The sequence below is a fragment of the Pinus tabuliformis genome, chromosome 5_2 (genome assembly GCF_031772625.1).
Source record: "Pinus tabuliformis cultivar Carrire ecotype Pingquan chromosome 5_2, CPIR1, whole genome shotgun sequence".
Lineage (NCBI taxonomy): Eukaryota > Viridiplantae > Streptophyta > Pinopsida > Pinales > Pinaceae > Pinus > Pinus tabuliformis.
In genome coordinates, this window is record NC_142306.1 from 180,919,590 (window position 1) to 180,932,089 (window position 12,500).

Below are 12,500 nucleotides of genomic sequence, written 5' to 3' on the forward strand. Positions count from 1 at the left end.
TCTTGGACTCCAGAAGAAAAGAAGGCCTTTGAATATCTTAAAGAGAAATTGTGCCAAGCATCGGTCTTAGCTACACAAGACATAAAAAAAAGTTTTATTATGGAATGTGATTCCTTAGGAAATGGAATTAGTGTTGTTTTAATGCAAGACGGAAGACCCATTTCTTTTGAAATTCATCCAATCTAAGGAAAGTATTTACAAAAACCTATTTATGAGATGGAAATGTTGGCAATACTAAATGCAATAAAGCAATGATGACATTGCCTAAGGGGAAGACACTTCAAGGTAAAATCATATTATGATAGTCTTAATTAATTTTTGTAACAAATATTGTCTTCTTAAGAGCAGCAAAAATGGGTGACAAAGATGTTGGGTTATGACTTTGAAATCATATACAAAAAGGGGAAGCAAAATTTTGTTGCCGATGCACTCTCAAGAAGGGATGAGGACATGGAAGCATTTCTTTCTGCCATTTCAATTATCCAACCTGAGTGGATAACTGAAGCAAGGAATGAATGGAAGAATGATGAAGAGGTGTGCTCACTCATTCAAAAGTTTCAGAAAGATCCCAATACATTTGATACAATTAGCTGGAAAAATGATTCATTATGGTACAAATATCGCTTATATCTTTGTAAGTATTCTTAACTCAAACAAGAGAATTTTTTGGAATTGCACACCTCTCCCTTAGGAGGACACTCAAGATTTTTAAAAACTTACCATAGGGTCAAGAAGGAATTTTTTTGGGATGGCCTTAAATATAATATTCAGAGGTTTGTGGAAAAATGTTTCGTTTTCCAACAAAATAAAGTTGATACAATTAAAAATCCAGGTCTGTTACAACATGTAGCCATTCCACGTCAGCATTGGGAGGGGGTCTCAATGGATTTTATCACAGGGTTGCCCAAATCTGCAGGAAAGAGTGTCATCATGGTGGTAGTTGATAGACTTACCAAGTATGAACATTTTTTTGAATTATCTCATCCTTTTAAAGCCAATACAGTTGCTACTGCATTTATGGAAACAATTCAAAAGCTTCATGGAAATCCAAAGATTATAGTAAGTGACAGAGATCCCATTTTCAATGGAATTTTTTTGGGTGAAGTATTTTTGTCTTTGTGGTCAATTAGCTCATAGCTCATCTTATCATCCTCAATCTAATGAGAAAACTGGGATAGTGAAAAAATGTTTGGAAGGATATCTTCATTGCTTTGTATCTGATAAACAAACACAATGGTCCAAGTGGTTACCTCTAGTAGAATTGTGGTATAATACTTCCTTCCATACTGCATAAAAGATGACCACATTTATGACACTTTATGGATATCATCCACTATCCATCACATCATCTTTAAGAGACAATTGTAAGGTTCAAGTAGTGGAAGATCACGTCGAGCATCAACAAAAATTTCTGCAACTCTTAAAAGATAACCTCGCCCTGGCGTAGAATTGAATGATACATGTAGATCAACATCATAGTGAATATATTTTTGATGTAGGTGAATGGGTATTTTTATGGCTAAAACCTTACAAAAACGTTCTCTCAAGCAAGCTAAAAAGGATAATAAATTGTCACCCAAGTACTACGGTCCTTACAAAGTGTTGCAAAATATTGGTACTATGACATACAAATTGGAGTTGCCTACATCTTCCCGAGTACAACCAATTTTCCATGTTTCATGTTTAAAGTAGGTTATCAGTGACAAGGTTTAAGTTCAAACAGTTATTGCAAAACTTGACGAAGAAGGAAAATCATATTTGAGCATGACGTAGTCACAGAAACAAGAACCCGACATCTACGGAATAGATAAAGTTGAGAGTATCTCATTAAGTGGGAGAACTTACCTGCAAAATATTCCACATGGGAGGATGATAATTTTATACAGAAGCATCCATAACTACTCAAGCATTGAGGAAAACACTTTTTTGAAGGAGAGGGGCATGTTAGCTTCCTATAATAGTAGTGTATCCCCCTTATTGTTATTTTTGAGCCCTTATAGTCCCCATATTGTTATTGGTGTGACCCATAGAATCCCACTATTATTATTGTTGTTCCCTTACATTATTATTGTTATGTAGGCTCTAATTATATTGTGAACCCTTAGTCTCCTATATATACAAAGGAGGCCTTGTCATTTGTATCATCTAAGAATTGTTCATTTATGTGATGTAAAGGAGGTTTCCCCCTTGAAGTGGATAATTTTTAAGTCATTGATCTATCTTTTCTATTGTTTTGTGAACTGGTTGCATAACATTTCGACACATTTCGAATAAGTTAAGCACCCAAATCACCAAAATAGTTCAATTACTTCAACACATGTGAAAGTGAACATGAATCATAAACATTCAAAGAGTGGTCTTAAAACATCCACAATCCATGTATGAAAATGTGTTCGCCAAAAGGCTTCAGATATTAAGAAAGAGTTCCAAAATGCATAAGTACAATGAAAATCACTAGCCTAAATAGTGGATCATTACAACCACTACTTGCTCCCAAAAGTACTAACTCTATCTTTCTAATGCCTTGGCAGAGAATTCAAGGTTAAAACGTTTTTGCATGAGTAATGAGGATCCTTTTATAACTTGACACATGACCTTTCACATCCTCAAGACTCTTTAATTTCCAACTCCTAATGACATTTAGACTTCTACAACCTTTGGACTTCCAAATTAATTTTGGAATTACATATGAATATTGGTATTACATGTATTTTGGACTTCTATGACTCTTTTGTCTGTACATGACTCTTGGACTTCCACTTATTTGTATTTACAATGATTACATCATTACACCATAAAATCCACATCATCATGTGATGATACATGACAAGTCACTATATTTGATGACTAGGATTCATAGTGACTAATGAAGTGGACTTTCTTTAGTAGGTGACATGGCTGCCACTCATGTCTTTGTTCTGAATGCAGCTTTCGTTCATTGATGTCTTCACCCTATGGAGGTTCTTTGATCTTATGGAGTCTTCAGGATGCTTTGATCGTCAAGAATCCAATGTGCTCTTTGTTCTTCGATCCTTCCTTTGTCTTCCTTCTTTGCCCAATATTCTTCAAGCATGCTTGCATTTTGTCCTTCAAATAGTTGTATTTGCAATCACTCAGGACATGTATCCATTAGCCTGAGAATTTCCTGTTAGAACATGTTTCATGCATATTTTTGTTCATCCCTTAATAATGTTCTTGGAAGAAGAAAGAAAATATTTTAGGCGCAAGGCCACACTTTGAAAGGTCGAAGAGATAAATAGAAAACTTCAAGGATTTTTGATGTGCTCATGTGCTCAAGAGAGGGAGACACTCAAGGGAGGATGTAGGGCGTATGCATGAGGGAAAAAAATATTAGGCTTCGGGCTTCCCAAGTTCTCTATATTCTCAATGGAAATAAGGAGGGCACATGGCACAAAGATGAAGGCTAAAGGGAGAGGCTTCAGGGCTCTAGGGTGCGCTCATGCACTCAAGAAGGCAAAGAAGGCTTCATGGTACATTATCAAAGGACAAATATTGGGGCTTCAGGGATTCATGGTGTGCTCATGAACTCAAAGGGCTAAGGAGGGCACATGGCACATTGCTAAAGGCTAAAGGGGTTAATCTTCATGTCTTTGGGGTGCACTCATGCGCTCAAGGAGTGTGCAATCCTTTGAGTTGAAGGAGTGCGCTCAAAGGAAGAATTGGCTCTTCATAGGCGTAGTTCAGAGAAAAGAAGGGGAAATATGATTTAGGAGTGTGTTATGCGCTCTTGGAGAAAAATGAAGGATTCTCTATCAAGGATTAAGAGTGCGTTCATATTATCCTTGCATTAATAATTGGCAGAGGATTTTCATTAGTCTAGGCCTTGGTGTAGAGAGGAAGTTCTTTGTTTCTAATTTCGTGATTAAAATGTAAGTGAACATGTCACAACATAGAAACCACAAAGAGTGAATGAGGAAACAAGATTGGGTGTTAGCGGAGTGATAAAGGAGGTCACCGTTGTTGGCATGTATAACACATGATCCAAAAAACCAAAGTATCACAATCTACATAGACAGTATAGAAAAACAACCACATCAATCACCATAATTTCCAAACTTGTGTGTGTCATTATAACACATAGTGTGTGTCATTATAACACATAAAGGGCCGGTGATATGACCAACCTCGAGATCAATTGGTAGTTAGGTGATACATTTAGCCTTTAATTTTCTCATTAGTCCTAGTTTCATGCACAATCATAAAAAAATTATTCACACTGAGGAGAGGGTTTCCGTGTATTAGCTTAATTATCATTATATGTGAAGATTCCATACTCATGGTATTATATTTAATAAAGATATAAATTAGTTTTAAACTTATAAAATTTATAAGAGCTGCTCTACAACCCAGTATGTGGGTAGATCTCACGTAAAAGCCTAAACACGTAAATGTAAACATAACATAAATAAAAAATATAAATAAACCAGAGGTATGGTAAATAAATAAAAATATAAATAAACTAGAGGTATGGTAAATAAACAAAAATATATCAAATAGGATTACAAATCAACATCTAATTATATACCAAGCCTGTGGGCCAAATACAATGGTAAATAAAAGAGATATGATAAATAAATAAAAATATAAATAGACAAGAGGTATGGTAAAAAAATAAAACTTCATTTTATATTTACTCCATAAACCTCTTTATACTTACTAACACTCAAAAAAGAGGTTTTATTTAGGTTAAACCTATGGGCAAAATACCATGGGACAAATTATTATTAATACCATGCAAAAAGCATTATTAACCATAATATTAATATTAAATTATTATTATTATTAAAAAATCTAATATTCATATTAATATATTATAATATTAATATTATTAAATTTAATAAATTTGGATTAATACAATATTAAATTTGTTATATTATAATATATATTAATATATCATGATATATACTGATTCTAACTATATATGGGAGGGAAGAAAAAGGACAGTGATAGATGTGGAGAGATAAGGTGAGTGACAAGGAAGAGATGGAGATAAACTGAAGGAGAGGGGAGAGGAGGAATGAAGAAAGAGAGAGGGAGAGGAATGACAGAGGTAGAGAAGGCTAATAGAAGGAGAGGGACACACAAAGATGGAGGGGGAAGAGAGAGAAGGAGAGAGGGAGGGAGATAGTGTTAGGATTGGAGGGTAGAGAGAGAGGGAGAGAGGAGGAGAGAGGGAGGGATAGGGATATGGTGTTGGAGGGGGGATAGAGGGAAGGAAGAAGAATGACATAGAGAATGGGAAGATGAGAAAGAGTGAGGGAGTGACAAGGGAGAGATGGAGAGAGAGAGTGTATTTTTTGGGGTGAGATAAAGAGACAAAGAAGGAGAGATAGAGACAATGGGGGAGAGAAGGAGAGAGGAGAGATGGAGGGATATAGTAATAGAGTTGAGAGAGAGAGAGAGAGAGAGAGAGAGAGAGAGAGAGAGAGGTTGGAAGGAAAGAGAGAGAGAGAGGAAGGAAGAGAGAGAGGATGTGAGAGAGTGGAGAGAGGGAGGGAAAGAGAGATGGAGTTGGAGGGGGAGAGAGAGAGAGGAAAGAAGAAAGAAATAAAGAGATAAAGGTGGAGAGAGAGAGAGAGAGTGATAAGGAATATGGAGAGAGAGGGAGAGAGGATAGCAGGAGGGAAGAGAGATAGAAATGTGAGAGATGGAGAAAATGGGAAGAGAGAGAGGGGGAGAGGAGGAGGGAGGGATAGATAGATGTATTATAGAAAGAGAGTGTATGTTTTGGGGGAGATATAGAGAGACAAAGGGAGATAGAGATATAGATGGATAGTGAACAGAGGGAAGAAGAGAGAGATGGAGAGCGAGGGAGGGACATAAAGATTGATAGATATGAAGTGAGAGAGCATGTGTGTTTGGGGGGTGAGATGGAGATACAAATAAGGAGAGATGGAGGGAGATATAGATATAGATGGAGGGGGGAGAGAGGGAACAATATTTCTTACACTAGATGCATTGATTTCAATGTAGATGGTGATTTATAATCCTATTTGATTGCTTTCACTAGATGCATTGATTTTAGTGTAGATGTTGATTTCTAATGATATTTGATTTCTTGCACTATATGCATTGATTTCAATGTAGATGATTTCTAATCCTATTTGATTGCTTGCACTAAATGCTTTGATTTTAGTGTAGATGGTGATTTATAATCATATTTGATTGCTTGCAATAGATGCATTGATTTCAATGTAGACGATTTCTAATCCTATTTGATTGCTTGCACTAAATGCATTGATTTTAGTGTAGATCGTGATTTATAATCCTATTTGATTGCTTGCACTATATGCATTGATTTAAGTGTAGATGTTGGTTTATAATCATATTTTCTTACTTGCACTAGATGATGCATTGATTTGAGCGTAAATGTTGATTTCTAATCCTATTTGTTTGCCTGCATTAGAGGCATTGATTTCAGTGTACATGTTGTTCTCTAATCTTTTTTATTACTTGCGATTGATTTGAGTGTAAATGTTGCTCTCTAATCTTTTTTTATTACTTGCATTAGATGCATTGATTTTAGTGTAGACGTTGATTTCTAATTTGATGTATGATGGTACATTAATTTTGATTGGATTAACATTGTGCATTGATTTCAGTCTAAGTTGGATTAGCATTGTGCATTGATTTCAGTGTAACCCCAAAAAAATATTGACAATGTACATTGATTTTTGTGTTAAAGTAATTCAACCTATTAATATTTACTACAATAGATTGAGCTAAAGATTTAAATGGTTTACCTGTCATTTTCATATAATCCATATGAAAAGATAAAAAAGTAACAAGGTTTACGATTTAACATGTCCTTTCATATAACCGATATGAAAAGATGAAAAAAATAACCACGGTGTTCACAGAAGTAATATTTTCATATAATCGATATGAAAAGATGACAAAAGTAACAAGGATGACAAAAGTAACAGGTTTACTATTTAACTTGTCCTTTTCATAGGTTTACATTTTAACCTATCATTTTCATATAATTGATATGAAAAGATGACAAAAGTAAGCACGGTGATCATAGAAGTAATATTTTCATATAATCGATATGAAAAGATAACAAAAGTAACCACGGCGATGACAAAAGTAACAAGGTTTATGATTTAACCTGTACTTTTCACATAATCGATATGTAAAGATCACAAAAGTGGCCGCCAATGAGAAGAGAATCACAATGAAGACTATTTGTAATTGATTATATTCTTGTTATTCACATTTTCTATCATTCAACATTATTACATCGTTACTTTAAGTTCAAAATGTATTTCATCATTTTTCATTATTAAATTTATTAACAATAGGTAACTAAGAAAATTTAAAATTAAAACGAGCAGGTGAATGTCACACATATTTAAATGATCATATTAATATTAGATGAATTTACATATTATTGATAAAATTAATCATATGTTCATTAGATTTTCTTTGGCCGCACAAGATCCATCATTCTATGAAATGCCCAGAGGGATCAAGTATCTTGAAGTGCAAACATTTTCTCAAGTTTTGCACTCAAAAAGGAGGTTTTCACTAGGCTCTTGATAGATCCAAAGTTAAGATCAATATAGGCTAGTTATTAAACATAATATTAAATTATTATAATTTTTTTAAATAAATAAAAATAACGACTCATGTAAAAATCATATGATTTGCATTGACTATTCCTTTCTATATTTAGAGGAGATGATAAGTGGGTGATATTACCTCAAAAACATCATGTATACATAATTAATATACTTTTCAATGACTTTTTTTTCTATATTTCTAAGAGATAAGAAGTGAGTGATATTATAAAAAAAAATCATGCATATACATGGTTAATATGTTAAACAAAAATATGATTATTATGATTTTTGAATGACATTTCTTTTCTATATTTTGGGAAGATTTCTTCTCTATATTTTAGAGAGATGAGAAGTGAGTGATGTTAAACAAAAATATGATTAATATGATTTTTGAATGACATTTCTTTTCTATATTTGGGGAAGATTTCTTCTCTATATTTTAGAGAGATGAGAAGTGAGTGATGTTAAACAAAAATATGATTAATATGATTTTTGAATGACATTTCTTTTCTATATTTTGGAAATATTTCTTCTCTATATTTTAAGGAGATTCTCTATATTTTAGGGAGATGAGAAGTGAGTGAAATTACGTCAAAAACATCATGCATGTACATCCTTAATACGTTAAATGAAAAACAAATGATTTCTAATGACATTTTTTTATATATATTATGATGAAGAGTTGTCAAAAATATAGTTAATATATTAATATGAAATTAACTATTGAACAACACCCATGAGAACTCTTCAATGTAATGGAAGGATTTCTCCATGGGCAAGAAGAGGGTCAAAACATAATTAATATATTAATATGAAATTAACTATTGAACAACACTCAAGAGTACTCTTCAATGTAATGGAAGAATTTCTCCATGGACAAGAAGAAGGCCAAAGAAGTCTACACATATTACAAAGGGAGAAGGAAAGCTGATTTATTTAACCAATTCAAAATAAAATGGAGGCATGATAATTTATTTTCATGCGGTGTTGAAAATATAATTTAAAATTTATGAATGAGTTTTTGTTAATTGAATACTTGATTTTTTATGGAAAAAAAAATATATAATTAGAATTTACGAATAAGTTTTTGTTAATTGGTTTTTTTTGTATGGAAAAAATCAATACATATATAAAAAAGACTGAAATTTTTAATAAACACATTATGAAATTGAAAAGATAAAATCAAAAGTAAAAACAAAAAAAATCCAATCAAAAATTATTTTTGACTATCTTTCAAGAACATCAAAACAAAAAAAGATGTTTTTAATAGACTTACAAATATGGTACACAGTTGAAAGAATAAAATCAAACCCGTATAAATGTAAAAATATAAAAATAAAAACTGGAAAAGTTATTTTTCCTCAAAAACATCAAAAGAAAAATAGCTCCTACCAAAACTTGGGTGAACATCCAAATAATAAACATTGAGTTAGAAAAATTTGTAAATGCCAAAAAGGGATCATTTATTGGGTGAATATCCAAATAATAAACATTGAGGTAGAAAAAATTGTGAAGGCCAAAAAAAAATCATTTATTGCTATGGATGGAAAACAGGTAAGAGAGGCAGTGGATGGATTGCAAAGGAAAAGATAGCTTCTACCAAAATTTGGGTAAAGAGCCCAATAATAATCTTGGGTAAAGAGCCCAATAATAATCATTGAGTGAGAAAGAACTGTGAAGGCCAAAACAGGAGTCATTTATTAGTATGGATGGAAAACAGATAAGAAAGAGAGATTGCACAGGAAAAGAGAAATCAGATTTATGCAAAACTATTAAAGTATAATTTAAAACCACCCTACTTTCTTCACACAGTGAGAAAAGCACAGTCTAAAATTTAAAACAAATTTTGTTTAAACATAAATTTATTAGATATTTTTATTGCTTTTCATTAAAAAAAAAATAGTAGCATTAGCATTTAAAAACCAATAATTTTTTTTAATAGAATTCCAAGTTCCAACACTTCCAGGCGTAAAAAAAACCGAGAAACAACGAAATCTGATCAAACACAACCAATACTTTGTGAAAATAGATTTCCGTTCATCTTTTAAACACGTAAAAACAAAAATAGACTAAATCAAACGCATAAAAACTTCCACCAAAAGTAGAGTAACCATCAAAATGGAAATACCTATCTTGCGAGTCTCAAAACTTCGACCAAAAATCGGGTAACCTGCATCAAAAGGGAAATACCTATACCTAGCTTGCTAAGAAAAGCTTGTGAATGATTCCTCTTCAGCCTAGGTTACAAGTGCTCGAGCTGCCTTTCTGCCTCTGCCGCTGGTTGGGAATTTCGTGGGCAAGAACTAATCTTGGTCATGGGACACACAATGATGGGTCCGATCTAAAGAAATCCCTGCATTTGTTTTGGGGTTTAGTTTTCAGAGTTGGCTTTAACAATGTTACAGAATTCCATGAGAGCTGAGAATAACAGTGTTACAGTGGCGGCTGTTGATATGATTACAGTGGAGCCGATGGTTGGGAAAGAGGTATATGCAGAAGACTTGTTAAGGGGTCAATATGGAAGGAGTTACGGGGACTTCCGTTGGTATAAGGTTGTCAGGCGCATGTGCAGTGTACATTCTGATGAACCTGCGACTCTGGAATGTAAATATTGTGAAAACCATTGGTCATCCAAGCACATGCATTGTTGTAGACAATGTTTCATCGAGTCCTGGAACCAATTAGAGCTGCACAAGCAGACACTCGGGCTCCACACAGCTGAAGAAGTAGATGAGCACATCACATCTGTGGACAATCGGGAGATGGTGTCAAGCTGGGGACGTTATACACCCACCGAGGAGGATATAGGCAGCGTATTATTGCTGGAATGTGCAGGCGAGAAAATATTGTATACTCGCCCTGTTATTCCCCTGCGTCCTCGACGGATGATGAAAGTCAACAGTCACTGTGGTGGGCGGGCTGCAAGTTTCACCTGTCAATCATTCACAATCGTCACGTACAACGTGCTTGCTCAAGAGTACGCTACTCATGAAAAGCACCGCCTCTGCCCCCCATGGGCCCTTCAGTGGGAGCATCGTGGAGAAAAGTTGCTCACAGAGATAGTAAAATATGATGCTGACATCATCTGCCTGCAGGAGGTGCAGCGCAATCATTATTCAGAGTTTTTCCATCCAGAATTGGCCAGACATGGATATGCAGGAGAGTATCAGGAAAAACAGAGATCAGGGGACCAAAGCCAGACCGTTGATGGCTGTGCTACTTTCTACAGACTGGACCAATTTGAGCAGTTAAAAAAAGAATGCATCGATTTGAGTAGTTATGCTATAAACTTGCCCGGTCGATTTCATAAAGACAACATTGCACTGAATGTTGTCCTCTCTTTCAGGAAGACTGGTCACTGTCTCTGCATAGCCAACACTCACATACACGCAAGTACGAATAACGGAGATGTCAAACTGTGGCAGGTTTACTACTTGTTGAACAAGTTGGAATCATTTGTTCAAGAAAATTGCTGCGATCAACTTGTACTATGCGGGGACTTCAATTCTGTGCCTGGAAGCGCCGTTCACTCACTTCTTACCAAAGGCCATGTCGATTCCGCTCACAGGGATTTGGCTTATGATCCAGATGGTGTATTGAAACCTGTTGAGAAGTTTCGGCACACACTTCCTCTCGTCAGTGCTTATGCATGTTATTTTAGATGCAATACTGTGGACCGGGCAGAAATTGTGAAGAAAATGGATGTTGGCACACGGGAGCCTCGCTTCACCAACTTCTCCTGCGACTTCCGAGGAACGCTCGACTACATATTTCACACTGCGCCGAATTTGAAGGTGCTATCCCTGCTGGAGCTGATTGATGAGGATGAGAGTGAAGTGAAAAATTATGCACTTCCTTCACCTCACTATCCATCTGATCACATTGCAATTGCCGCCAAGTTTCAGTACATTATGAAAGACCCTCGAAAGCTGCTGTTATGAACAATTGCGATAACGACAATAGGTGTAACATACCCGGGTAACCTCGCAGGTAAAAGTAGGGAGTTAGAAGTTTTCGTACAAATTACCACAAGTAATTAACCAATTCACAACTCCTCAATTCATTATTAACCATTAAATATAATATTCATTGGTGCAAGTAAATTGCCATCAAAGACAGTAAGTTTCATAAGCATTGCGTAATCTTTAATCATCACTGTAATAATATAAACTGTCTCATGAAACCATGCATACATTTCTTGATATTCTTAACCATACTAGATAATCATGAAATCCAATAAAGAACCATCAACATCAAGGATTCAACATCATCCATCTGACACAAAAGGTAATCACATCAATCACACCATTGAACACCGATATACCCTGGAAACCCCGTAGGGTGAAAACCAGCAAACGTTTAATCTTCTTATTAAACGCTCGTGAGGGATTTCACCCCTCACTCAATGGCTTATAAGGGATTCCATCCCTTAACCATTGTTATAGAATCATTACAATAAGTTATCATTAAGTTATAGCATAACTAGCTACAAGCTAATACAATTTCCATGTAAATCTTTCACTTACATACCGCCACATACAATAATCCGTGTGGCATGGTTGTTCTAACAATGTATGTTCCTGCAACCCGAGCTTATCCGCATGGAGCAGTAATCCTTTTTTTGCCATAATGTTAAACAGCGCTTTCCTTTGGCACCATCTGCCACCGTCCCCCCTTGTCAATGGGGTCATCAACAATCTTGGCAACAAGATTAGTTACAATATTATTCAAACAATAATCAACCTCTAAAGAGATCTTTCAATATCTACTGCTGTGCATGAGCAAGCATGTCATAATAACAAATCTTGAGCTATCTACTCATGTGCATGAGCAAGCATGTCATAATAACAAATCTTGAACTATCTACTCATGTGCATGAGTAAGCCTATCATAATAACAATCTTGATCTATATG

At 34.9% G+C, this 12,500-nt stretch overlaps 1 protein-coding gene across 1 annotated transcript; it reads left to right on the top strand.

Moving 5' to 3' along the window:
• The first annotated feature begins 9,982 nt into the window (after positions 1–9,982).
• Positions 9,983–11,527, top strand: LOC149158139 (carbon catabolite repressor protein 4 homolog 2-like). The gene has a single exon (XM_089433893.1). It carries the CDS (start codon positions 9,983–9,985, stop codon positions 11,525–11,527), a length of 1,545 nt encoding a protein of 514 aa, XP_089290019.1.
• The last annotated feature ends 973 nt before the right edge of the window (positions 11,528–12,500 follow it).

Bases quoted from the DNA above. Each gene is read 5' to 3' on its own strand.
- LOC149158139 (XM_089433893.1), top strand. From the start codon at position 9,983: ATGTTACAGAATTCCATGAGAGCTGAGAATAACAGTGTTACAGTGGCG.